The 27,646-nt window shown below is 36.5% G+C and overlaps 4 protein-coding genes across 5 annotated transcripts; 3 read left to right on the top strand and 1 right to left on the bottom strand.

Moving 5' to 3' along the window:
- The first annotated feature begins 578 nt into the window (after positions 1-578).
- LOC119067120 (protein FAM107B) lies at positions 579-1,226 on the top strand. Its single transcript, XM_037169896.1, has 2 exons — positions 579-776; positions 832-1,226. Exons 1-2 carry the CDS (start codon positions 628-630, stop codon positions 1,064-1,066), a joined length of 384 nt encoding a protein of 127 aa, XP_037025791.1. The 5' UTR covers positions 579-627; the 3' UTR covers positions 1,067-1,226.
- A 3,817-nt stretch (positions 1,227-5,043) lies between these two features.
- LOC119067102 (zinc finger protein swm) lies at positions 5,044-11,532 on the top strand. Its single transcript, XM_037169865.1, has 5 exons — positions 5,044-5,471; positions 7,331-8,049; positions 8,116-9,584; positions 9,654-9,782; positions 10,733-11,532. The coding sequence occupies exons 1-5, from the start codon at positions 5,413-5,415 to the stop codon at positions 10,886-10,888; spliced, it is 2,532 nt and encodes an 843-aa protein (XP_037025760.1). The 5' UTR covers positions 5,044-5,412; the 3' UTR covers positions 10,889-11,532.
- A 9,254-nt stretch (positions 11,533-20,786) lies between these two features.
- Positions 20,787-21,153, top strand: LOC119067000 (probable peroxisomal acyl-coenzyme A oxidase 1). The gene is made up of 2 exons (XM_037169728.1): positions 20,787-20,883; positions 20,952-21,153. Exons 1-2 carry the CDS (start codon positions 20,795-20,797, stop codon positions 21,151-21,153), a joined length of 291 nt encoding a protein of 96 aa, XP_037025623.1. The 5' UTR covers positions 20,787-20,794.
- Positions 21,154-22,014: 861 nt separating this feature from the next.
- Positions 22,015-25,910, bottom strand: LOC119067107 (sialin-like). Of its 2 annotated transcripts, XM_037169872.1 has the most exons (9): positions 25,856-25,910; positions 24,041-24,290; positions 23,819-23,929; positions 23,579-23,751; positions 23,183-23,350; positions 22,911-23,113; positions 22,565-22,840; positions 22,379-22,503; positions 22,015-22,315 (listed from the first exon to the last, which is right to left on the bottom strand). In XM_037169872.1, exons 2-9 carry the CDS (start codon positions 24,206-24,208, stop codon positions 22,097-22,099), a joined length of 1,443 nt encoding a protein of 480 aa, XP_037025767.1. In that variant the 5' UTR covers positions 24,209-24,290; positions 25,856-25,910; the 3' UTR covers positions 22,015-22,096. The 2 variants fall into 2 exon arrangements, with proteins under 2 accessions (XP_037025767.1, XP_037025766.1); XM_037169871.1 differs by lacking the exon at positions 25,856-25,910 and having other exon boundaries at positions 24,041-24,538.
- Positions 25,911-27,646: the final 1,736 nt, after the last annotated feature.

Genomic DNA, 27,646 nt, shown 5'->3' with positions numbered 1-27,646 from the left:
TTCTATTCGGTGGAATGGAAATCACATATGTCCCACAATTTGCTCTAGTTGTTCCCCTCGTTTGTTTTTTTTTCGAGCAGTTTCTGTAAGCGATTACAATTAGTTACACAATGTGTACGCAATCGGAAACGGACTGTCGCAAATTAATTTTTATAAAAAAATCTATATTCAAACAAAAAATCAATTGCTCAGTCAATAAACTTGGCACGCGTAGCAAACTACATAATATTAAGTAAGATATTCGGCTTTTTAGTGAGGCTTTTCATACTAGTTTTAAATTAAATTTATATCGAAATTGAACAAATATTCATGGAACTGTGCTTTATTCTTCATAACAATGTTGTAACGCGATTTCAATGCAGTTGAAATTTGGTACTGAAATGCAGTTTGAGTTACTGATAGCCGCCATGCCTTTTTTGCGTTACTGTGAAATAATGGGGATCAACGTAACCTTCTCATATGCAGCCTTGCCCAAGCTCATATTAATTTTCATTTATATGACAGATTTTGGTCAAAAGAGGGCTCACAAAAACTCCGAGAAATTCCCGAAATTCAAGAATATTTTTGTTTTTCCACAGATATCTGCAAAGGCTTGTATACAACTAATATTTTGAAATTTTCGACAAAATGATGCCACCGTTTTGCAACGCTCAACAAACGTCCGGAGTTGTGAGAGATGCAAATGGTCAGATCGTTCCCAAAAAGATCATAAATCCGTGTTTGGACTCGGTTGATCGACAGAATTTGCACAGAGAACTTATGTTTAATCAGAAAATGTAAGAATACATATGGTTGCTGATATTGCGAATCTAAAAATTATTTTATTTGCAGAGGGCGTAATGTTTTGGACCAAAAATCGGAACTGGAGAAAGTACTACGAAAGCAAAAAGAAAAACAGAAGATCAACAGTGAACATAAACCAAATCAGGGCATTAGAAATGAGTTACACCTTGCTGTGCTGCAAAGAGCTAATCGAAAGCAATTGGAACGTGAGCAGAATGAAACCGACAATCAACTGAATCCTGAATATTTAAACGCTCGAGCTAAACTTAGAGCGACTCACTAAAAGCAAAACAACAACAAATTTACTATATTAATAAGTTCGAATGTTAGAGTTGCTGTTTCAAATTAATTTTATTATTTTTCGTTTTTTTTTTAGCAATTGTAACAATTTATTGATTTATTAACTTTTAGTGTATTCGCAAATAAATGTAAAATGTATAAATTAATGATAATCGATTTTGAGAAAGTGTTTTTTCAATCTATTTTCGAAAAGCATTTTCTATTTGAAAGGTCATTCCGAACAGAAAAACTAAAAAAAGCGGGTGCTGCGTGTAATAAATCGAGAATTTCTTAATATAACGTGTCTTGTTGGATCCTCATTCCGCAAGTAGGGGCTGACTCAGACGTCGCTTCTCTTAAACGCACTATTTAGACGTATTTTTGGAAATGGTTGACAAATAGTTTCGCAAAATATTCGCTCGACGGCTGTAATCTCGTTTACGTTAAGGCCGCTGATAATTCAAAATGAAAATTGACAATGGCTATGCAGCGTTAGTCACAATATTTTTGTTGTCGGAGAGCACTGAAATTAATTATTCAATTAATTTGTTCATCCACTGATTCATCCAAAAATTCAAATTCTAAAGCGCACTTATGTACTACGCCGAATGAAAAATTGACGCTAGAGCAAGTTAAATTTGTTCATCCGTGCGGCGTGAATAATCTTATTTTATCTCCTGTAATGTCATAATATTCACAATTTGAGTGTCACTTTTAGAATCAAAATGGGCCAGATTTAAACACGTCATTCACAGGACGTTACGTTTATTAACTGAAAATTTCGACAATTGGTCATTTGCGCACGGCTAACTTCGATATTTTCTCATTTATTCACGGTGAACTTCGATAATTTCACATTTATTCACTGAAAATTGACAAGTTCTTGACAGTGTACTAGATGTGTGTTTTATTTGTGGGGAATATGAATGAGTGACGGTGTCATGGCGTGTTGATGTTTCAGTTTGATTTTTTTAAATCGGTTTTTATGGTGATTATGACATTACAGGAGATAAAACCTTGTTCCTAACACGGTAGTAAATGGGGGTTTTGCGCACACGATGTGTTGCCGAACTCGCTTCGCTCGTATCGGCAATCTCACATCTAGTGCGCAAAACAATCCCATTTACTACCTTATTATGAAAATAGCTATTCTTATGCTGAGTGCGTTTGACGCTCACATTTCCGAGGATCATTTTTTAAAGATAAGTACACTCTGTTACTGAAAAATAACTGAAAAATAGCATACGGTCCACTGGCTGAAAAATGTGTGGAATTACGGTCCAAAGTTATCAATTTTAATGGGATGCAAATATGGTGCCAGACATGTAAGCCGATTTTTTTTAATGCGATCATTTTTTTGAAATCGTTGTGACCCTCGGCTAAACGGTTTAGTCTAAACAATACCCTAACCCATGACATTCTTAAGAAAATAATCCATAGAATATTTTTTTTTAGTTTAAACAAATCGGCTGAATGCAAACTTTAAAGTTAGCTTTAGATCGGCGCACATGGTTTTTCAGGAAAAACCCGAAAAATCGTCGGCTTGAGCCCTAATATTACATACAGCCGATTTGTTACAAGTCTTCTGAAGAGTGGAATGCTCTATATTGATAACTATATTTCACTAAAATTACCAATAGCGAATTGAATTCCATTAAAATATAAATAGGTAACTGTGTACCGTAATTCCACACATTTTTCAACCGATGTCCTATTCTTCCGTCATTTTTTAACCATTTTTCAGAAACTGTGTACTCGCCTTTACAGAAATGGAAGAATACATCGAATTAAAAGTATACATATGATTAAGTGCAATGGACCATTTACAGGCCCGTACGGTTGCTAGGAATCTCGCGCCGCGTCATTCACAATAATTCTCATTTTGACACATTTTGTATAAGGAAGATGTCACTTTGTGAGTTATTGCGAATGACGCGGCGCGAGATTCCCTAACACCGCCCGTACGAAGTCAACTTTCATTAATTCCTATTAAAACAGCTATATACCGCTGTATTTACCTATATTTTACTATAAATAAACATTTCACAGATGAATATGCTATTATATAGCTCTTTCTGCCTGTGTATAGCTCGCTACAGCTGTATATAGTTATATACAGATAACCATATATGGGATGCCGAAAACGACCAACACAGATAATCAATTACTTCCCTGTAAAAGAAACTGTAAGTACCATTGTTACCAAGATATTTCACTTTTACTAAAATCCAATATGGCCGCCGGCAGCCATTTTGTTATGAGATCAGAAATAATCCTGACGCTTCGCTTTTATTAATACATTTCAAACAAAAAAAATCATGAAATTAGGTCAAAATTTACTCGATATATTGACAAAATACTTCACGTTCACTGTACGGCCCAGTAGCCGGATAAGAGCTCACTCCAAGAGACCTTGCTCACGCTCCGGTGAACCGAATTTCTTTTTTTCCCTGATTAATACGGTCAATACCTATCTAGTCAAGCGAAAGTAGACGAAATATGTTCAAATTTGGCCGCTATAAAAGTAAAAACTGCTTGGCGCCCTCCACCTGGTTTACAAAAAGGGGTCTAACTCACGAGTCGGTCATCCGATTTCCATAAACTTTTTTTTGTCGATCGGTATTGTAAATACCTTTAATTGGACGTATCACTACACAGTTTAGTGTTAAAATGTCCGCAGATACATTCGAAAAACACTAAATCACTTAATGGGCCTCAGCTCAGGAGGGGTCGACCCGAAATCGCCCATCTTCGAACTTAGCCTTTCTTTTGACATTATCAAACGGAAAAAAAAAAAAAATAGAAATCAGTTGTGTTTTACTAAAGTTAGAGAATGGACAGACAGACGGACGGAGATTTTTTTTCCGCGGATTTGGCATCTCTAGACAACCACAATAGGTTTACCTTACTCAGTGAGTCCAATTCGACGTGTTACAAATGTATGCGTAAACCTATAAGACCCCAGTACTTCGTACGGGTCTAAAAATTTTTTTGATGATTTCATTGAACCAAAATCTTTTTAGCCCCGTACGAAGTACAAAGGGGCTTATAGGATTACGATGCCGTGCGTAATTGATGGAATTCGAAGCAGACGGTAAGGGCAAAGTGTTTGATTGCTTTCGCACTAATTTATTTTACTGGAAACGTGCACACAATTAAACTCAAGCGTTTCCGCAATTTTTAAGATTACCGCCGACATTTTATTTCTGCTGGGTCACCTCTTCTGCAACTCAAATCACACCAAACGACAATATTGTTGTTTGTTTACATCATTGGTCAACATAATTTTTTCATCATTTTGGTAGCTTTGACGAATATTTTAAGTCAACCGCTAAGTGAACTGTTAAAACCGCACAAGAAACACATTTACGCACAAAATCTGTATTAAATCACATCGAAATCACAGAAATTATTACATTTTTCACAACCGACACCAAATTTTTGTGTTGGTGATTTGACGTTTCAAAAACAATACTCATGTTACGATTAATGACTTTAACGACGATTTTCTTCGTTAAACCATGGATGTGATTTGGGTGTGAAATTGAGTGGGAAATGCCCAATGTACCAGTTTCTTATTTTTCGTGTTTCTGTGGTTTCTTCTGATATTTGACAAAAAATCGCCAAAAAAAACGATTAGTCCCTTCATTATTGTTCATGACTTTTAAGCAGTTCGATGAATTCGGAGATTCAGAAATTATGTAATACGTTCGGATGAATTCGAGTGCAGCGTCATATGTTTGTATTTCGTTTGGATTTCAATTTACTGTTTATAATCAGAGAGAGCGTTGCAATCTGTTATAATTTCTCTGATCAAAACGAGTTCATTGTCATTTCTCTGCGACTTTAAAGAATTACGCTGGAATCTAGTACAAAAACATACCAAATATGAAAGACACTGGGACGACACAGAGTAGGTAGAGAGGGTAGAGATTGTAAGAAAATGTCAAAAATTCGATTTCGATTTCGTAAAATCGAATAATTTACAAAAAGGGCAAAGAAAAAAATAAATCGAGGCCACAAAGATTGTAGTTTCTGATATTTTTTTATCTAATTCAACAAAATAAACTCGATTTCAGAATATTCAGTATTTTTAAACCGTACATTTCAATCGATAATTCAATTTTGTTTGATCAATTTTTTTGTGGATATTGTGAATAACGCAGTTTCCAGATCATTAAAAAAATCGACGTGTAGTAAGAGATAAAAATAAAATCACCACCTTGGTTGTGTACTTTGAGTACCGAGAACAGCGTAATAAATATTACGATAAATCGTCGAATAATACATTGTTTTAAGTGGAAATATATCAATAATATAGCCGAAACAATCGAAAGTCAATACTCCAATATGCACATACGAAACATGGATAAATTGCAAGCCTGGCTAGCGCTGATTCTAGAGCCATTGTGAGTATACCTTTCCTTTTTTTTGGTATAGAGATTAAATCTTTCAATTAGATTTCCATTAAAGTTGCATATGAAATTACTCCATATTTGTGACGTCGAATTGAACAAGAAAAACAAAATTAATTAAATTACACTTTATGAAAAAAAAAATATTTTCCATTTTTTCAAGCTCATATTTACTTAGTATGGTGTACAAATTTGACATTGATTGTGTGTGGTATACGCAATCGAGAACGAAGCATTTTACACATTTTATTGTTCCAACAAAATTTTGATTAGTGATATATTATTTAATAGAACATTGAACTGAAAAAAATGGTTTATAAGTCCCCCAAAAAAATGGTTCGAAAATGAATGAATTTTTTATGTGAAAATAGTTTCAGTGGATTTATTTAGTCAGCAGTTTTCGATTTAAAAAAAAAATCGTGGTTATCACGATGATTTGAGTCTATGATAAATTCTATTTTGTGATGTAATTGAAGCGAAGTTGTCTATTTTCAAAATTATTCCACCTGGAGGGCATAAAACCTCCTGCTGAGCGAAAATTACATATTTTTGTTGTTGTTATTTTTGGCTATTGAAATGCAAGTTTGCGTCTTAAATATCATTTCTCATACAATCTTAATTACAAATAAAATTAAAATTTCTTGGTTAGGATAAATTAAAGGCGATTGGACTAGTTCGAAGCACAGTTCATGTTTACAATTTGTGTAATGCCTGATTTTGAGTAAATACGCTCAATAACTGGGAAAAAACAAACATAATTCAGTGACCATTACACCCGTTTTTGCATTCACTTTATAATTCACGTTATATCCCAACAACATTCAAAATCAGATTTCTATAGTTCTTTTTAAAAGATGTCGCTATATCATTTTATCATTTTGACGGACGGTGATGATTGTGATCATTAATTGCTGTGTTGACGCCCTTGAACACGATTCTTACTTTAAACCTTCCGTCCCTAGAGCCTAATCAATCACGCGTATTGTCGTTTGAAGTAAGATTTGAACAAGTTGAAAAGGTTGAAATGCAAAGAAACCGTCTTTTTGCGGAATTCATAATGTACGCATTAGTTGAAATGCAAAGAAAGCCGAGTGTCAGTTTGTAATATTAGGGCTGAGAAGACCACATAAGATAAAAAAAATGCTGAAAACCTTTAACCATCAAGAAAACAAGGGCGAAAGATGAACGCTGCAAATAACATAATTTTCCAGTACGATAATATGTCAATGAGTTCTCGGCCTTTCTTTACCGTTAGTAAACTCTTAACACCAGCTGTTACATGTAAACATCTACTGAACGTTTGACAGATTTATGTATTCCAATATGCCGATACGTCGAAACGGATACAACATTTATCTACAGTCGTCTACACGATATTGCTAATAGAGTGCAACAGGAAAGCACTTTTTGATCATTTGAATACAACTAGTCATACGTCATACATACAAATGTAAACTGGACTTACTCACAATGTTTTTTTTTTGATTCGTTCATGAATTTTTGCCAGCTTACCCACAGATCAGTTCAAATTTAACTGGTTATCGCTCTCCGGTCACGCTCTACATTTTCACTTTTGACAATATCTGCTTGACACTTTATCTGTCAGATCGTATGGAAATTTGCAATGCAGCATCATATTGTGTGGCACGGGCAATCTCACAATGACCTTTGGTCACAAATTAATGATGATGATTAATAATTTTGTTTTTAAGGGCTGACCTGACGTGAATGAATCTTCGTTTTTAAGTCTGTTGCGCAATTTTCATTTCGCTTAACTGATATTGCCTGAATTGAACTTTACTAGATTCTGCAGTCAGTGTACTAAACGACTTTTTTTCTATTTTTTGTTACAGATGTGACGCAGATCCGTCTGCATTAGCGCGATACGTACTGGCGCTACTAAAAAAGGACAAAGCTGTCAACGAATTATCCCAATGCATGAACGAACAGTTGGATGTGTTTCTTGGCCATGAAACCCGACCATTTCTCGAACGTTTATTCAGTGCAATCGAAACAGAAGAATACCTGAAAGCCGGTAACACATTAACAACAGTTTCACAGCCTACGGTACCGGTGGTCGCGCCTCCGATTACACTAGAAAACAAAGAGTGCACACCTCCGTTAACTGAAATCAGTCTAAAAGAAATGGTCGAACCGATAGTCGAGAATGCATCACCAATATTATCACCAGTAGTATCGCCAATGAGTAAAAGTCAGGAATCCAGTCCCGGTAAAATTGTAACAGATGTAAGGGAGAGTCGCCATCGACGTACTTCATTGCGATCGAGGTCTCGGTCGCGATCGTTTGAGAAACAGGTTCGGTCTCGGTCGCGAGATCGACGAATTGCAGAACGGGAAAAAACTGGTCGTCAATTTCGTAACAAATCGCCACCGAACGAACGGCGACGTTATGACAGGCGTGGGGATAAGTCGGCAAAGTCTTTCGGTAGAAGCGCACAATCGCCATCGAAAAGTAGGTCACGATCACCTGGCCACCGGAAATTATCTCGTTCGATTTCTCCTTCGTCTGATTTACCGAAAGCGAAACGGCAAAGATGTAGAGACTTCGATGGTAAGTTGCACGAAATGCTTCAAAACGCGTTTCCATTTCTAACACTTTTGTTCTGTTTTGTTGCAGAAAAAGGCTACTGCATGCGTGGAGAAACGTGTCCTTGGGATCATGGCACCGACCCAGTTGTGTTGGAAGATATCAACAATCCTACATTGATGTCCATTCAATCAAGACCACATGTTCGCGGTGGCGGCGAATACAGCCCTGATGCTCCCGAAATATGGAATCGAAATGAATTTGGTCCGAGGGGATCGTCTCGTGATGGTCCGCCTGGAATATTTCCAAGAAATCCGTTAGGTTTCCGAAGCGTACCGCCATTCGTTTTTCCATTAAACACATCAGCTACAACTCCACTTCAACGCGAATTGATTTCAGTACCTGTGTTAGACGCCGGATCCGGTGGAGACGCTTCCACACAAGCAAAACGACGATACGAGCTTGAAGATACAGTCGCTGTTGCTGAGGGGCCACCGAAACGAAAACTACCAATCAACAGTCGCCTGGGACCTCGCGTTGGAATCCAACAAAATTGTTCTCTTGAGTTGCGAAAAGTGCCCAGAGGCCTGAACTCAATTGCCCATTTAAATAATCACTTTAGCAAGTTCGGCAAAATTGTGAATATTCAAATAACCTACGACGGTGATCCAGAAGCGGCAATTGTCACGTTTTCCACTCATGCCGAAGCAAATGTTGCCTATCGTAGTACAGAGGCTGTGTTGAACAATCGCTTTATTAAAGTATTCTGGCATGCTCCGGGTGGAAGTCATGAGCATGCAGCAGCAAAGGATGAAAACGCGGCCCCGTTCCGCAAGACAAATCAGTACAGTTTAAATAACGTGCCAGCGGTACCGATTCCAGCCACTACTGATGCCACAACTACAATTGCTGTAACGCCAGTTTCGGTTGCAACAACAGTATCGACTACGAACACAACAGCAGCAGCAGCAAGAGCGAGAAATATTCGCGTTAACCGAGCCGCGACCGAAATCATACGAAAGAAACAGGAGGATCAAGTTAAAGCTGCTGTGCAATTAGCTCATGGATTGCATATCAAAAAGCATGATTTGCTGCAGGAATATCTGAAGAAGATGCGCGAACTGGTTGATATGATCGAGAAACTTGATAACAATGATGCGAGTCGTACGAAAATCCTAGCTACAATAAAGGACCTGCAAGCCAAAATCGACACACTGAACAAGGAGATCGCTGTGGAACAGGCTCAAATGTCAGCCCAGATGCAACCTCAGCCGACAGTGAGAAAGTCGAAAGAACAACAGAAAAAGGAGTTATTGGACATTGAACTGGAACTGATTGCCCAGCAACAGGAGGGCAATGACACCACAGCCATTCAGAAGCGGATCGAAGAGTTACAAAAAAGCTTGGGCACGGCAACAACCAAGTCACATTTTGTTGGTCGAAATGCTCGAGTGCGACCAGCACCACCCGGATCAACTAGTGTCGATCGGCGGCCGACATCGTTGCAAATTGTTGGATTCGCCGTTGAAGACAGCGATACGGTGCTAGGTCATTTTAAGGTAAGCAAGTGCCTTCAAAATCAGTTTAACCAAATTGACGAGACATTTTCTTTGCATTTTGAATTGCAGCATTTTGGTGAAATTACCAAAAATCAGTTAGACAAAAGTGTGCCATTACTAGTTATATCTTATGCTACTAGATTGAATGCAGAGCAGGCAATTTTACGTGGCAGAACGTTCAAAGACAAGCAATTACAGGTAAGCAACAGATGTTACACTTTTTTGTCGGAACATTTTTATTTGCCGCTCTTCGCATCCCCGAAAATTTCACCAAAAACTATGTTAACCTCACATTGTGTTTAAGAAGTTTTTGTTTTTAGTTTCGTTCATCATTTTCGAATTCTCCTAACCGTCAGGTTTCCTGGAAAATCTTTCCACTTTCCTAAAATACGCTAATAAGTTCTCAACTTAAAAATTCGTTACACCTCGCTTCGCTCTGGACTCAAACTTCACGCTCGTTAATACTCTGAATTATCGTGTTATCAAAAAAAAAGAAAAGAAACTTCTTTCGGGAGTTACTGTCAGGATTCGACTTCACCGAATATTTGTTTTTGAAGCCCGTTGATAAATAGACGTGTCCCAGCAACACAATAGAGAAAATGTAGTTCCTACCCCACGCTAATTTTTTTTTTTTTTTGAAGACTTCGAGTCTAGAACTCTCCTCCAGATCGTGTAGAAGCTGAAAAAAGTATTTAAAAAAAAAACTCATATCGCTATTCCAATGTAATCTATCTGGGAACTTTGTGAAGTTCAGAATTTGTAACAGCTGGTCTTTCATCAACTGGTGTTAAATGCTACTGTTTACATCAGTATTAGCCGTTTTCTTTCGATCACACACACAAGTGTGAGTGAGTAATTTGACATAAACAATATCATGAACACCAGCTGATCCATTTCATTTAGTAGACTTTAGGCCTCTTAAAAATTTAGCATTCCATCTTGATTTTTTTAAATCTGATCTCTTATTTAAAAAAAAATCGGAGAATTTCGTCAAATACGGTCGTTAACACACATCACACAATTGTTTCCCAACGGAGGCCTCCGTGCGCGACCCTTACTAACTAGCTAAGGGCAGCTATATTATTTAAAAAAAAATTGTTTCTTTTTATTTCCTTTTTTCGATTTTTGTTGTTGTTTTATTTTCAAAGATATCCTGGGCGATCCCGAACACCATGCCACCGAAAAAAATCGACGATACAAACGGAGACAACACCGACATGTTGTCGCCGGAAGACGGTCCACAATCCCGCATCGAAGACGAGGAAGAAGAAGAAGAATCCGAAGATCGATCCTGGCGTCGTTGATACATAATCATATTATAAGAAAATGATTTTTGAAGAAAAAAGAAAAAAATGAAAATTTTTTTACATTAAATGTGATTATGATATGATATATTTGTACTGAAAAATGACAAACAAACAAAACGAGAAGAAAACAAAATAGTGGAGAAGTCAGCATGCTAACGCTAAAAATGAGAAATAAAAATGAAAAGAAAATTTTCTTTTTTCTAGAAATATAATAACAAAAAAAGATGTTTTGTGTTAACTTTGTTTTTAATTTCATGTTCTTATTTTCTTAATACATTTACTCCGGTCTTAAATTTATTTCATAGAATTATATTATAGTTAATAATGTAACAACAAACAGACACAAACAATGGTTTTGTAGCATTAAGTTTATTGGTAAAAATCAGTATATGTTCATTAACTGTAGAGAAAAAAAAAGGAAATCGAAAACATTCAGTATGAAAGATATAAATTAAAAAACCGAAGAAAAAAAGAAAACAAATCAATTCGTCAAGGCGATAAAAAAAATTTAGTAAAAACAAAGAAATTGAAGTCACGAAAAAAAGAAAAGAAATTCAAGAAAAAAAAAGAGAAACAAAAAACAGTGACTCCGGTTAAAAAATAACGAAATATATTTGAACACAACACTTTAATATAATTTACATCTCAGTTGTTTTATTTACATCACTCCTGCCGATGCAATCCCATCACGTGGTCTATATACATATAACATGTAAGTATATGATGCAAATCCTCAGTCGAGGAGAAGCCAAACTCTTTTGTGAATATGCTATGGAGATACCCATACATCCATTAGGGGTCGATTCTGCGAAGTGCAATAGAGACCGATCTACAAATAATTACTATGGTCTGCAGGGTTCCCAGATCGCAAATTTCAAATAGAGTACATTTCCTACTTGAAAAAGAGTACAAAAGAGTACATTATGCGGAAGTGGAAAAGATTAAGAAAAAATTATTTTTCAGTAAGAAAGATTTTATTCCAGAGAATGATGAAAATAAAAAGGTGCAAAAAAATTGGGATACCCCGATGATTAGGAGTAAGTTTTGCGAGATGTTTGAATCTAGTGAACCTATTACACGTGCCAGATTACTTGCGTCATCTACTAAAGAATCTTCAAAGTGGCTGCAGGTGGTCCCATCGAGTAAATTAGGTTTGCTATTAGATAACAACGCCGCGAGAATTGCTGTTGGTCTTCGTATAGGTTCCCAATTATGCGAAGAGTATAAATGTATCTGTGGTAAAATGGTAAAAAAGGACGGTTTGCACGGTTTGTCTTGTAATATGACTGGAGCAATAACACCTAGACATGACGATGTTAATGGAATATTTTCTCATGCATTTTCTTCTGTAGGAGTACCAACTATATTGCAACCACCAGGTATTTCTAGAAGTGACGGTAAAAGAGTTGACGGTATGACCATAATTCCGTGGAGTCATGGAAAGTCTCTTTTATGGGATGTGACAATACGTGATACGTTGGCTCCTTCATACATAAATGAATCTTCTAAGAAATCAGGGTCAATCGCAGAAAAGGCAGAAAGATTGAAGCATAACCATTATATAGATCTAAAAGAAAATTATTTATTCACTCCTATTGCTTTCGAATCGCTAGGTTGCATGGGCCCAGAAACGAAAAAATTTGTCTACAAATTGGGGTCATTAATGAAAGCAGCTTCAGGAGAACCGCGCTCCACCGATTACTTATTACAGAAAATTTCAATCGCTATTCAAAGAGGAAATGCGGCATGCATTCTAGGAACATTAGGGAGAAGTAGAGTAGATGATTTTAATTTATTGTAATATTTATTTGTTGATGAAAAGATCGTTTTTTTACTGACTGCGCCTTTGTGAGCAGTCTTTTTTTTTCGCTTGTTTAAATAAATAAATTGAAAGAAAGGCACATTTGTGACGAGTTTATGATTATTGAGCAGTGAAACTCCGAATTGAGTTTTTCGCTTGAGACGTTTCCATTAAATCATATTAAGCGTCAATCGTCACTATTGTTTCAAGGCTTCAGGCACCCCGTTCTTTGACCATGAGTCAGAATTTCTGACTTAGAAGCCTTCTAAAAGTTCTTTAAGCAAATTTAGTGCTTTACAACACAAATTGGTAATTTGTGCCCTAAGCTCAGTTTCGAAAAATGAAATGTCTTCTTCTATTTAGTATGGAAGATTTCTGTACAATTAATGTTGAAGAAACATCTACACTGTAGTACATACAGAATGAATAGAGTAGAAGACTGTTGCATTCTCTGCCGCCCAGGGAAATTTTGTACTAATTTTTTTATTATAAATTAGCAAAAATTATATATTCTCATTCGAAAAAGAGTACAAAGAGTACATAAACGATGAAATAGTAGCGGGCTAGCTAAAGCCAGTCAAAAGTAGTAGCATAGTGTCGAAAAAGAGTACATGTACTCAAAAAAGAGCACGTCTGGGAACCCTAATGGTCTGTAACAACTTCAGCTGGCGAAAAATCAAAAACTGAAAATTCTCGAGAAGCGTATCATTGGACCACTCTCACCTTCACCAAAAAAAATCTTGAACAATATCAATTTATACTCCTATGCTATCATGGTTTTTGGTTTTGGTGCCATACTATCACATTAAAAACTAAAATAGTTTGTAAAAAGTAAAAATTTGCTATGTGACCCGGTGCGGTGGTACATTTTCAGAGCATTGTGATGGCTCGCTTGTGGCAAAGTACTATTTTTTTAAGCTAGAAAATTGTGTATTTAATTTTTTTTTAAAATATTTTTTTATGTCACTAGGACCAAAAAGATGTGTCTTTGACCCAGATCGTGAGTACGTATTCACCACCGTCGTAAAGAAATTAGAAATTAGATTGGAGTAACCACGACAGAGTAAAGTTAACCAGGCAGGACGGTATTTTTTTTGGCATATCTTTTAGCATATCTTTTCAAAATTTGTTTTTGTTTCCAAAAAATATTTTTGTTTTCAAAAAAAGTTTTGTAAGTATATAAAGAATTTTGGTTTTCAAAAATAAAGTTTTGTTTTAGTATATAAGGAGTTTGGTTGAAGAAAAAGTAACAAAACTAAAGTTTTGCTTTTTCTACATATGAGAAAATATGGTAATAATTGATTGCAAAGAGAAATAATTTTGAAATGAGAACGAAAAGAAGATTGAGATAAAAGTGAATAAATGAATGGTAATTTTTTTTAGAGCAATGGATTGAGTTTCCTTTTAAAAATTGCTCTCTCTTTATCTGTTGTGTTATACATCATTTTCTATGACTTCGCAAAAACTATAAGTTTGTGGATGATTATTGTTATTGAAACAAATCAATGGATCGGTGGTTAGATGTAATATTTTTGAACTTTTTTTTTCTGTAAATTCAGTTTTATGTAAAACAAATTAGACGAAGCGAGAAAAAAAAAATTAACTCCTAAGTTACCGACACCGTTCCGGCGCCCGGCTCGCATTGCGGCCCTCCGCTTCGCTCCGGGGCAATGGGCCGGATCGCTCGGCGTGTTAAAACGCTTTTTAAGTGCAATGAAAATTGGTATTCGTTTCGTAAAAAAATGAATTCTGTGGGGACGAACTAAACTCCTTGACGGCCAGCGTTTTGATCGATCCTAGGAGATTTATCCTTTTACGAAATGTAACGTAAAGGACTTTAGTTCGTCCCCACAGAATTCATTTTTTTACGAAACGAATACCAATTTTCATTGCACATAAAAAGTGTTTTAACACGCCGAGCGATCCGGCCCATTGCCCCGGAGCGAAGCGGAGGGCCGCAATGCGAGCCGGGCGCCGGAACGGTGTCGGTAACTTAGGAGTTAATTTTTTTTCTCTCGCTTCGTCTCCTTGATTGATCCGTTACGAAATGTAACGTGAAGGCGTTTTGCTCGATTCTAGGACATACATCCTTCTACGAAATGGAACATAAGGGCGTTTTACTAGATCCTAGGACATACATCATTTTAGCATACAGTTTAGCAGTCTATTATAGCTAGGGGGACATTCAAAAAGGACGTCCGCGACTATGGGGTGGGGGGGAGGTAGCTGAAAACCGGACAGATTCGGACAGGGGGGGGGGGGTTATTTGCGAATTCGGACGTCCACCTTTCAATATATAACAAAATTGTCAAAAGTAACTTAGTAATGACATGCGGTTAATCATATGACAATAACTTTTATAATTTTATTAACGTAGCCATAATCTTACACCCACCAGCGCCAACGTTGCGAAAAAATTTTTTGTTTGAATTCTATTTGTTTGGCATTAATGAACTCTACTCAATGTAGCAATATCAAATTTCCTTCAAATTTTTATGCTTTACATCTACAATACCACTTAAGGTGATGTAAATCTTGAGCTGCTGAGAAAATAGGCTATATGAATTTGACGTACATACACAATTTTAATAATATTGTTAATATCATTTTACAATAGCTGTTTTCAAAACAAGTGCCTAAATGGATATTTCGCGCAAAAGATGTGATAGGATGTGACTTCCAGTTTAGGCACAAGTTAATAACACTTTGTCGTAACGAAGCAATTTCATCATTTGTTTATCGCGGAAAAGGATTTTTTTTACACTAGTGCGTAAAGTTCGAGTTACGAAAACAGTTTTTTGAACTTCGGATTTTGCACCACGTGTATTTCCAAAAACGCAAGTTTGCCGAAGTGCTAGTACTTAACTTTCGACTTCTATTAATGTTTCGCTAATTTTTGTAATATGTGAATCATTAAAAAATGTGGAAAATTTCATTTTTCGGACGTCCACCGGAGGGGGGGGGGGTATCGAAAAGTGGACACATTCGGACAGGGGGTGGGGGGGGGGGCGTCGAAAATATCGGAAAAACAGCGGACGTCCTTTTTGAATGTCCCCTAAGATATGGAAATAATAAATGTATGGAAGAAACAAATCAACAAATTAAAAAGTTGAGAGAATACTTTCAGAAAAATAGAATTTAAAAACGGAGCCTCAAATGGAGAAAAACAACTAAAAACTGAGATAAAAAATTTAGAAAAGTAGATAGGCGTTGTCCAAAAAGGACGTCACGTTTTTTTCGATTTTTTTGAGGTGGGTCCATCCTAAATCACACTATGTCCGCTTTCTGATTTTGGGGTCCATCCCCCAAAGCGGACGTCCGTATAAGGGAAAAGTGAATTCAAGTTAAACATCATAAGTATATTCTAAAACCAAAAAAATCACAACAAAAGTCATGGTTCGATAACTGGTGTGCCGCAGAAGAATCGATTTTTGAGGTCCACATTGAGAAAAATTTCGATTTCAATTCTATGTCTTTCCACTCAATACATTTTTAGTTCACTAATGGTGAAAATAAACTTTTCTAATGGTGCACAATTCAGATGACTTTTGTAAAATCAATTCACAGCTTTTAATAGAGCATGCAATCCTCTACCAATATTCAAAGAGTATCAAACTGTCTTCGTCTTGGACGTATATCACCATTGAACAATGGCGAATTTTCGACTTTAGCTGGATTAGCTACGTGGCCAGGTTGTAGAGGGAAGCCATTTTAACACGAATTAGCTTAGAATTAGTCCCTCTATCCGTTGCGATAACAATCTGTATTCAAATTGACTCGTGTTCTGGGCGGTCATGTATGCCGAGCGGATCCGGAAACTAAATACAGTTTCGTGTAGTACTCGAGTCCCTCAATCAGAACATAAAGAAATATCAGAGATGCTAACTTCTTTTAAGTGTTTTAACAAAGAGAGGACGTCCGATTTCAGAGAATGTGGGTCCGTCGCATATGTCAGAACACGTCACGTTTTTCTAAAAGTGGGTCCGTCCCTATGAGCGTGACTTCCTTTTTGAATGACGGTATACTATGACTCCGTTTTCAATAAAATTATCTCGCTTTGTTAATTATTTATCTTCGTTTATAAGAAATCTCGAGAAAATTCATTTTTCTGAGTTATCAATTTCTATTTATTGGAAATAAAATTTCCTTTTCTATGAAATAACTTTCTTTTTTTGGTATATCAAAATTTGCTTTTGGTGATATCAGAATTATTTTTTCGGGTCATCAATTCCTTTTTTTTGGATATCAGAATTCCTTTTTTGGGTATCAATTTCAAATTTCGGTGAATCATAATCATTTTTGGGGATATCAATTTCGAGAGATCAAATTTTTAAAGATTTGACATCTTTATTATTTATTTAAGATATCAAAATTTATTATTTTTTAGTATATCATGCTGACAGGATATCAAAAATCTTTTTTCAAAACATCGAAAACCTTTTTTTAGGATATCAAAATCATTTTTCAGTGTATCACTTTAATTCGATGCCTTTCTAAATTGTTTCTCTTTGCAATCAATTATTACCATATTTTCTCATATGTAGAAAAAGCAAAACTTTAGTTTTGTTACTTTTTCTTCAACCAAACTCCTTATATACTAAAACAAAACTTTTTTTTTGAAAACCAAAATTCTTTATATACTTACAAAACTTTTTTGAAAACAAAAATATTTTTTGGAAACAAAAACAAATTTTGAAAAGATATGCTAAAAGATATGCCAAAAAAAATACCGTCCAGGCAGGAGCGCTGATTTGACTAGGGACCTGAATAATCTAGTAGCCCTATATTTCTTGCGAACAAAATTTTTCAATTTATGTCAGTGTTCATTTGAGTTCATTTTCATCCAGTGTATTAGGTCCCTTATTTGACGTTTCGAAAATGAACCGCTCCTGCCTGGTTTATTTTACTCTGCCGTGGAGTAACATTATTTTTTATTCGCGCCGACTAAAAACTAATATTCATTTCGCTCTTTATCTGGTGAGAGAGAATGGTATGTTATTTGGTCAGCCTGAAAATAATGTTTTTACAACTACTTGAAAAACTGTAACCTCTGTCTAATATGGCTCGACAAAATTTTATTAGCTCTCTCTATCGAAATACCTTTAAAATGAGCCATCACAACAACTTGGACTACATTTTTGAATTATAAAATCGACCATCGGAAACTTCGGTCACATTCACATACCAAAGTCAAGTTTAAACTTTTTCAATTTTTCAAAAAGATATTAACAAAAATAATACGAAAAAAACCAATGCAGGCTTTTGATTTCAGCTAAGCATCCATTGCTCTTAAAGGCTAGTATATACAGTTCCTGAGAACATGCAAAATGCACGAAAATAACATATTAACGAACTTCAAGCACCAGTGCTTTTAATAACAGTTGTCAAATAGAATATTATAAATTGTACGACTGTCCAGTTTCAGTACTGGCACTGGAAAAGCTTTTCATACAAAATAGTGCTCTATTTGGCAGCTGTCACTCGAAGCACTTTTGCTTGAAGTGCGTTGGTGAAGTGCATTGATCATATACATTTTCTGTCAACATTTTGCAATCATTTTGCATTGGTCTTTTTTCAAGTAGTGTAGTTAATAAGGACCAACAAAAGGCCGAACATTTACAGATCGGGTAGAGACAAACCAGTGATTGGATATTATTTGGGATGTAAAAAAATGAGGTTTTGGAAGGGTAGGATGACAAAAAATGCCAAAAAAGCTTACCTAAAAGAGGGTGAATGGACAATTTCGATTGAAGGTCTTTCACAATATGCATATATGTCACTAAAGAAGTTGTAAACTAGTTGTTTATTTTGCATTTTTTAGTCAGCTGCATTTTACACGAACTGTAACTGTGCGTACGCATTAAAAATGTTACCTCTCAACAGTCGGCACCACTGCATCAGAATTTTTACTTCCAAGTCCACCATTGAGAAACTGTAGTTTACCGAAAAAAATGGCATGGTGCCGCTTAAAAAATAATAATTTCGTTACTACAGATCAACGAAACTAAACAGTTAGATGCATAAACATTACATGTTTTATGCTCTGTTCGTGACTCACCTATCACCTCACCTATACACATTCAACATAACTGATTTCGCAGGTTGGTAGACATTCTTCAAAGTTCACCAATTAAGAATTTAATTTTTATTTTTAAAGTCAATAGAATTTAGATAAATTTAGTTACAGGCCCCTTCTGGAACTATGGACATTTTATTCATGAGACCATTCGGTTGATTCCATTTGATTCCATTCAAATGGAAAGCATTTGGTGAAGGTTTTTTAAGAGTGATATCGCCAAATCTTCGAATAACTTTGGGACAAGGTGTCACGGATTTTATTCAGTTATAGCTCATTCGATTCGTTGAACTGATGCGAGTAAAACGTAGTACTACGTTTGGTGAAATTTATTTTGTTGTCGACGATCGAGGTAGTGAAGTAAGGGTCTGCCAAAAGGGACCCAAAATCGTTTTTTTGCAATTACTCGGGAGAAAAAATTTCGGGAAAAAACTTTTTTAGCTACGTTTGAAGGTCTTGAAGAGACGCAAAATTTGAGTATACTTACCACCAGGTCCATGTTCACCTGACGGTGATATTAATCAAGGCTGTATACTTTGGGGAGGTCACGCAGATACCTCCCCAAAGTATACAGCCTTGATATCAATGACCTTAGATCAAAAAATAGGTGATTTTCAGCGAACTTATAAAGTAATGCATGATTTAGCTGAAAATGCGATAGAAAGAGACGCAAATAGTCGTTACGTGTGACATATTTTATGAATGACACCTAAGTAGTTGACTACCAAGTTATATTATTACAGCTGATAGGGGTGATTACCGGTCGATAGCTGCTTATCGACTAGTGAAATTACTGTAACTGCTTGCCTATTTATAACTCGAATTATTTGATAGAGTTCACTATCTCTGCAATAAGTGATTTGAAAAGATCCGAATTGTTGAGAGGCGGTGGCCTCAGTAAGCTTTAGCATATACTCCCTTTTTCTCGATATTTGTACGAATAGCAGACATTACTTACTTGCTTACTCGTATAGGATCGTAGCACAACATTTTTACACGCTTATTCTATCTACACCTACGTTCGTTTCTCTAGGCTCGACTAGTCAAAATTCAATTCAATTCAATTCAATTCAATTTATTCAATAATTTAGAACAAAAAGGAAGATCTTTATACTAATGTTCTGCGCGAAAAACAATAATCCGACTTAGCCCGCTTGATGAGGTTCGTAGCACGATTACGCAGCCGACGCGACGGTAATGAGTCAAAGTTGCACGCCCACGTCTGTATTTTCGCTCAGCAACATCCCTTTCCAAGAGAGCACGTCGTATGGCATCATCAAACCAGGGCTAAGTCGAAGCTAAAGAATCCCTCTTTCTCACAGGAACATCAAGAGCTGAAAGCAGCACGTCGTTAAAAACAAAAAACCTCGACTTTATCGGTAACATCCACAGCACCGAAGACACTTTCCCAGTTAACTGAACAAAGATCGGAATAAAGTTCATCCTGAATAACCTTAAAGAAGTTCCTCCGGAGCCTCACGGAGTCACTAGGCCTACCCTTATTACACAAGTAGGACCCGAATATCAAGTCATGCTTTGAAAATCCATGAGAAATCTGATTGAAGAACACAACTTTCTCTGGCCTATTGGTAAGACAAAGATCTATGAGCGAAGGCCTATCGCCTACTGGATAGTGAGAAGGGATGGAGCCAGCCGAACTAAGAGCAAACTGTTCAATAAAATAAATTGATCATTCAAATTCCAATTCGTGAACAAAACAGAAATAAAAAAATAAAGCAAAAAAAAACAGAAAAGAAAGTTGAAAGTTGAAAGTAAAAAGAACAACAAGATAAGAGCTTTGAGCTTACGCATTTCACAAAAACAGTCCACTCATAGTTCAACGTCCAATTTGTTCAGCCATTCAATTGAGCTATCCGTGGCACTATTAAGCTCAGAGATTCCTCCAGCAAACTTTCGTGCCTCACATTCGTTCACTAAATGACGGATCGTTTGATTGAGGCGTCACATTCTGGGCAACTTTCCTCAAGTCCGAGTCAGAGGACTGAGGGTTTTAACCTACGGTACAATGATGTTTGTTCGAGTCGTTATCATTCGTGATATGGCAAACTATCTGTCCAAAGCCGTCACCATTGTTACAAGATATTCAGCTGTTCGGTGAGTGCAGTCCATGTAGACCGCAATGTTTTGGATTTTCATTCATTTTTTTTTGGTCCATTGAACAGCCGACAAAGCCCAATTGATCCGGCGAAGAAAGAGGTGCAGGTTATCGATCATGTCACACAGCAATACAAAGTGTTCCCGAACATCGCGAAAGTTGTGATTTTCCAATTGACGGCGGACTACATTTGGAATCTGTACAATCAAGTGACGTCTGAGCTGGACAAAGGACGTTCCCCATTTTTTTGTCCACTTAACTCAGCATGAGTAGCGCCTCCCTCTTTACACAAATTGTAAAACAGTCGTCTTTTCAGTTGCACCCCACCTTGAGCTAATCCACTATTTAATGTTCTCCATGAACTCATCCTTGCTCCCATGTGCACTTGTAAGAGTCGATTGGTTAGCATATATGCAATCAGATCAATGGTTTTCTTGCATCTAGTAGACATTATGACCTTACTAGTAATATAAAAAAATGTTTTCGATGCTTCTTAACCTTCTCCAATTGTGATGTTAAAACAGAAGATTATACAGTAGGAGGACTGCTATTTGAACCAGAGCTTTGTTGTCACGATTTGCATTTAATGTTATCCACATGAGAGTGCTTATAGCCGACAGAGTCGCTCAAACGTTTTAATCTATCAATTTTTTATCGGAGTTCCATTTATTGTTCGATATTTCAAGGTGTTTTATAGAGTTTTGATAACTGACAATTGGTTGCTGCCGATAAACATCGCTGGGATGATGCTATGAACAATGAATTATTATACGTGTGACGTCTTTTGAGGTTGAGATATATTTTTTTGGGTAAAACTGTAATTACGTTTTGTGGTCGTTACCGTATTACTTACGCTCTTATTCACTTTACGTATAACAAAGAATCCCAGAATTCCAGTTTTGACTCGGTAGTAGAGTTTGTATTTTTTAAGTAAAATTACAAAATTATTCCCGTTTGAGTATAAATTACGTGTGAAATTCGAGAAAGAAAATTACAAAGTTGCGGCTAAACAACGCACTGTGCGTTGGGCTAAATCTGTAACTTCCATCACAACCCATTTTAGTGATCCGGTCACGCTTATCTTTATGTTATGGATAAACAAGAAAGAAAGCAAAAGAAAACACACAAAATAGTCTAGAGACACGTTTAAATAAAACTATATTATTAATAGACAATAACTTGAGTTCTTTGTTAACATACTGACCGACAACACTATCGGCTCTCTTTCGCAGCAATTTCATGATGTTTCTCATCGGTCGTCACATCGGTGTGAAGAGAATCAATTGATTTATTTTGAAACGGAGTTTCTACGTCCGGTTTGTCTACAGCCCAGTGCTGTACCTGGCCGGATGACATAAACCAAAACGTAACCGCTCCGGTGCCATAGATTATAGCCGCTATGATGAATATCCACTTCCATTGTTCGGAGTTCTGAAATGAGTCAGGTGTAAAAACAGCATCCACAACAGGTGGTGCAATGTATTCAAATCTTACCGATTGTTCTGTCACAATTGATCCGGTAAGAATTGGACTGACGATACCAGGAATGGATCCGATTGTGTTGGAAATTCCCATTAGAATGGAGGCGTAATTTGGTGCAATGTCCAAGTGATTAACGCCTAAAGACACACGCAGCGATAAGAATATTTACGTTAAATAATATTGTTGGTGGAACCGTACCATAACCACATATAGCAAATGATCCAATTGCAGCGCCGAAAGTGAGGAAAACAATGATAAGAGTTGTGTCGCTCTGGTATGCAGTGAGCATCATAAATAGAACTTGTGCCAAGAATGCCGAACAATTGAAATATTTCCTGGTTTGACCGGTTGTCAGGAAGCCACGTTTCTGCACCCAATCGGCTAAGTAACTGACAAAGAACAGTACAATACCCAGTGATAGGTAAGGCACTGACGACAAGAAACCACTTGCAGACAGATCGAAGTTAAGTGAATCTGTAAATAGGTTTGTGTTTCCTCAATGCAGCTGTTTTTCGCACATATGAATGACCGAATGCAATCTTACGGTTCATGTATGTGGGTAATTGTGTCAACATTGTGTACAGTCCCCAATTTTCCGCGAAATGACTGATTATGATCGCATAGAATGGCACTGACGTAGCAATTGCAAGCCATGGAACACTGGACGCTTTCTTGTTTTCGGCCCGCTGCAGACAAGCCAGAATGTAGTTCTTTTCCTCATCACAAATCCACGGATCCGTTTCCGGTCTTAGCAAAACAGGAATAATCAGTCCGATTAGCACAAGTTGGCCTTCCAGAAGCAATTTGAATTTTTACCTGCCACGAACAAACGATGCCCACATTATCCACCATACAATACCAACAATTCCATAAATGTAGAAAATCCAGTCCCAGGTCATCCGTTCAGCAATTACACCGCAAGTAGACAGGGCAATCACACTGCCCACATAAGTTCCAGCATATGATGTTCCCGCCATTCTTGACCTATTTTTATTTTAATTTTTCGGATGTTTTAAACTGTCTGCGACACAATAAACCATTGTATTGGCGTGTAAGAAAGTAGCGGTGATTTAGACAATTTTTGTGAGATTTGTATGACAATTTAGCGAGTGTTTCTCGAGAATAGAAAGATGGAACTACAGATGGGTCAGTCCATCGTTACCATAAAGTTAGATACCGCTACTTACTAAAAGGAAACACCGTTTCACTAACCTTTCTAATGGTGGAGCCCACTTCGACCATACTTCATAAATTGATGGGAAAGCAACTCCTTCAACGACTCCCATGATCGTTCTTAATGCTATGAACGCACCTGAGCTGTGTCTTGCAGCCAGTGGAGAAAATAATGTTAAAACGGCCGTAGATCCAACACCAACGCCAAGTAACTACAATAAAAAAATTGTAAAAAACTCAAACGAAGTTCATCATCGATAAAAACGCAATCCACATTACTATATGGCCTCCAATTTTTCGCGCCATCCAACCACCGAACAGTTGAGTTGATATGTATCCATAAAAGAAACTTGATAGAACAACACCTTGCCGTTGTGTATCCCAACCAAACTAAGAAAATATTAAAAATTAATTTATTCCCAAAAATTGCGCGAACCGTCTAGCCGTACAATTTCCAATCTTAGTTTAATCACCATCACCACTCTATCGTAAAAATCCTACCTCTTTGGACATTGAAACAATTGCAACTGATAGATTTGTTCTTAGGGAGTGAACCATAATGAAAGCCCAAAATGCAAGCACAACATTCTGATAGCGTCTTTTCTTCCAGATGGGTCTCGTTTCGGGAACGATTTTGTATTCAGTCAGATCTTCGTGCTTGGTATCCATATTGTTCTGTGTGAAAAGAACTCTGTTTTCTCTCTTAATTTTCGACTATTTCGATCCGACACATGAAACGCTACATGCACGACTAGATGTCAAGATTTGTTTTTATATACTCTCTCAATTGGATTGTTCAGTTATCATAAATTGACTTCTGATTATCACAAAACCCGTTAACGTATATGCTCCATGTGATGTACATGTGATGCGGTGCGTGTTTGTTCTGAGACGATACAGCTGTAGCTGATGGTGCATTTTGGGATAACAACATTTTGGTATACAGCCAGATGATTTTTCATCAGGGATCCGAATTGGTCTACATACCACATAATTCAACAACACTCTAATAGACCCAGGCAAATGTGTAGCACGAGAAAATTGTGTGTACAACATTGCGTTGATCCGTTGAATTTCGTTGAAGCGCAAAAAAGGGGTCTTCAAAACCAGAAAGAACTGTAGAGTCAATTTGTTAACACTGTCGCGTTAAGCATTGTCGCATTGTTCGTGTGCTTTAAAAAGCTTTCGAAAGTTTCAAGTTTCTTTAATCCTCCATTTTATGGGTGGAATATATCAGTGGAATACAAAATAAGCTTCAAGCTCTTAAAATCTATGTAAAAGTAAATATACAATACGGTGTTGTGGATGAGTATTATTGACGAACGACTCTAATGCTTGATTTCCACTTACGCCGTTTTACCTCTGTTTAGCAAAATCACGTCTCTTTTTTATTTTTTAAAAACTACATTTAATCCATTATCGGTAATCCATATTACTAATTCCTTGATCACTAGCCTATTGATTGAGTTGGCATGAATCAAACTTTTACGCAATTAGGTCTTAGTCGAATTTGAACTGTAGAAAACCATTTTGATGTTTACCAAAAAAGAAAGAAAAAATTACAGCGAGTGACTTTCAACTTTATGTCGAAGTTTGCAAGCACCACTTGATACGTATTTCATTTCACTATATATACATTCTTAGTTACCATGGGTACCATGGGTCAATAGTCACACACACGTGCGTGATTGTGGTAAATGGGTAATATATATTATGCACCTGTTGCCAAGATTGGTATTTTGACGTGTAGGACATTATTGCCCTAGCCGAAGGCGTGGGTAATAACGCCTACACGTCAAAATAACAGTCTGGCAATAGGTGCATATCATATTTTGTCTGTCGAGAACAGATATATCGAGATAAACAAAAACTCCCTAGAGGGATAAGCTCGAGATTATCGTTCTAGACAGATAAATGGGTATAAGCACGTGTCTGAACACGGTTTATCGGAAACCAACTGGGCTGTACCATAGGCACACAATCGAAGGACCACAGCTATTTATGTAACTAACACAATTTCTTGTTACGACGATATTATGGTCCGGGTCCGGAGTCCCGTGCGTTTCGTAAAAAAGTTTTTGTATGCAAATTTATAGCGTAGTCCTGTTCAAGATTAGACGAATCTCTAACAGAAAATCTCGATGTTTTTGTTTATGTTTTGTGAGTGAGACTATTAAATGTTAAAATCATTAACGAAAGAAGCAAGTAAACTGCGGGTTTGTAAACAAAATTAAATTTCATACCGACAAGCATAACGTGCTCAAAATATTATCACTTAGTCTGTTGTGTACAAGATTTATCGAAATAAATTTTTACATAAAAGTGTTCGACTCTTTCAACTTTATTACTTTGTGACAATCATCTCAGAACTGAGAAATAAAATATTTCAAAATATTCAAATGCGTGCTCGGAGTCAATCGAAGCTACATCGAAATTGTCTGATGTCGGTTCGTTTATTTGTTTTTGTTGATGAAACAAAATACAGGTTTATTAAGAGGTCTAGATTTACATGTTATTTAGTCAGACGAAAAGTGTATGCAAATATTTTAAACATTTTTGCGACATAGAAATTTCACACACAAAAATGAAATCGTTGGATTGCAACAAGCACTGAAACAAAAACGTGCAGTCGAATTAGTCATCTTAGTCAAAATTACCAGGGAAGAAATGCAGACATTTCGTATAATCAATGGGACAAATGCTGGAAATTTCTTGTGTGAAATTTACCGATCGAGCCGTAGTAGAGGAAATAATTTTTTGAAAACAAATGTAATGATAACCACAAGTCATTACTTACCAATGGACAAAAATGCTTGAAAATGTGTGAAGTTCGAAGCGAAGACGAGTACGGTTTACTCAAAAACATCGCCGCCGCCAAGTAACATTGACTTTACGTCACATCCTTGAGCAGACTTATACTTCACGCTTGGTAAAAAAAAACATTCGTTCTTGCTTGGACGGCACCAACTTTCATCCAATGAACCCGAGGTAAAGTTAAATTTTATTCACGACGACAAAAAATTAACTTTTTTTTGTTTATAAATACTTCATATTTCCATGATGGCAATGGCTTCTTCTGCATTTTAATGACCTTCGATTCACTTCGGATTAACATTATTTGAATCACCGTTTCTGATGTATATTACATATATGATGTATTACAACAACATCCTAATAGCAATCAATAATATTAAGTTTTTTTGGTGAATGCATATATTTCGGTTTATTACGTAGTAGAATTACTTTCAATCAATATTGTTATTGTCGAAAGCCAAACGCACATACGAAAACATATTATACCGCCATAGAATTGAAAAAGCAATACGCTTATTTGTTTCAAGCTTCATAAAACTAGTTTGCGGCTTCATTGCCACCAGCTGATACCACAAAGCTCCATACTGTACACTATCTATCTATGCCTATATACATCAACACACCAGCATTTGCCCTACACTTGACAATGACATGATGAAATGTATAGTAACTTAGTTTTATGAATTTGTTTTTATGATGTTCGACGTCGATGTACGTCGAATGTATGACACTCCTTTCGATTGTGGTATACCTGAAATCAACATGCGCAAATGCTGGTGCGTTGACAACATACCAAAATATGGTTTATACCAGGTGTGACTTGGCCATCAATGTTTGTCTTCGTTACTAATACAAATCCATACATTCCAATGTTCGCAGTCACTATGATATAGTATATTACTATACAAGGGAAGGCCATTTTCCCTCCCTAGTAAAAAAAAATGTATATTTTTCTTGATAGGCTATTTTCTACCACTAATAGAGCTTGTCCCAAATCTGGGAGTATTTAAACATACCCGATCGGTTATTCCAACACAAAAGGCACAGCAAAATTAACATCGACCGTTCACTTTTCAAGTGTTCCCACACGAACAAAATTTCAAATTTTATGATTAGCATTTTTGCCAATGAATGTTTTAGATAGCATACAACTTATTGCCCTAATCATACGTCATATATTATCTATTAATCATGTATTTACCGCCGGACTGACACATATTGACCATACTATGTGATAATGAACAAAGATAAGTAAAAAATTGTTAGAGAACCATTAATCAATTTTGGCTATTT

Source organism: Bradysia coprophila, assembly GCF_014529535.1.
Source record: "Bradysia coprophila strain Holo2 chromosome X unlocalized genomic scaffold, BU_Bcop_v1 contig_117, whole genome shotgun sequence".
In the NCBI taxonomy this organism is placed as follows: domain Eukaryota; kingdom Metazoa; phylum Arthropoda; class Insecta; order Diptera; family Sciaridae; genus Bradysia; species Bradysia coprophila.
The sequence above is the reverse complement of the archived record's forward strand: the minus strand, read 5'-3'. Positions and strand labels throughout refer to the sequence as shown.

Coding starts and splice junctions, on each gene's coding strand:
- LOC119067120 (XM_037169896.1), top strand. CDS start 628: ATGATGCCACCGTTTTGCAACGCTCAACAAACGTCCGGAGTTGTGAGA. Junction 777..831: donor CTTATGTTTAATCAGAAAAT/GTAAGAATACAT, acceptor TTTTATTTGCAG/AGGGCGTAATGTTTTGGACC.
- LOC119067102 (XM_037169865.1), top strand. CDS start 5,413: ATGCACATACGAAACATGGATAAATTGCAAGCCTGGCTAGCGCTGATT. Junction 8,050..8,115: donor AAGATGTAGAGACTTCGATG/GTAAGTTGCACG, acceptor GTTTTGTTGCAG/AAAAAGGCTACTGCATGCGT. Junction 9,783..10,732: donor TCAAAGACAAGCAATTACAG/GTAAGCAACAGA, acceptor TTATTTTCAAAG/ATATCCTGGGCGATCCCGAA.
- LOC119067000 (XM_037169728.1), top strand. CDS start 20,795: ATGATGTTTGTTCGAGTCGTTATCATTCGTGATATGGCAAACTATCTG. Junction 20,884..20,951: donor ACAAGATATTCAGCTGTTCG/GTGAGTGCAGTC, acceptor TCCATTGAACAG/CCGACAAAGCCCAATTGATC.
- LOC119067107 (XM_037169872.1), bottom strand. CDS start 24,208: ATGGATACCAAGCACGAAGATCTGACTGAATACAAAATCGTTCCCGAA. Junction 23,351..23,578: donor TGGGCTCCACCATTAGAAAG/GTTAGTGAAACG, acceptor AAATAAAAATAG/GTCAAGAATGGCGGGAACAT. Junction 22,504..22,564: donor ATTTGCTATATGTGGTTATG/GTACGGTTCCAC, acceptor GTGTGTCTTTAG/GCGTTAATCACTTGGACATT.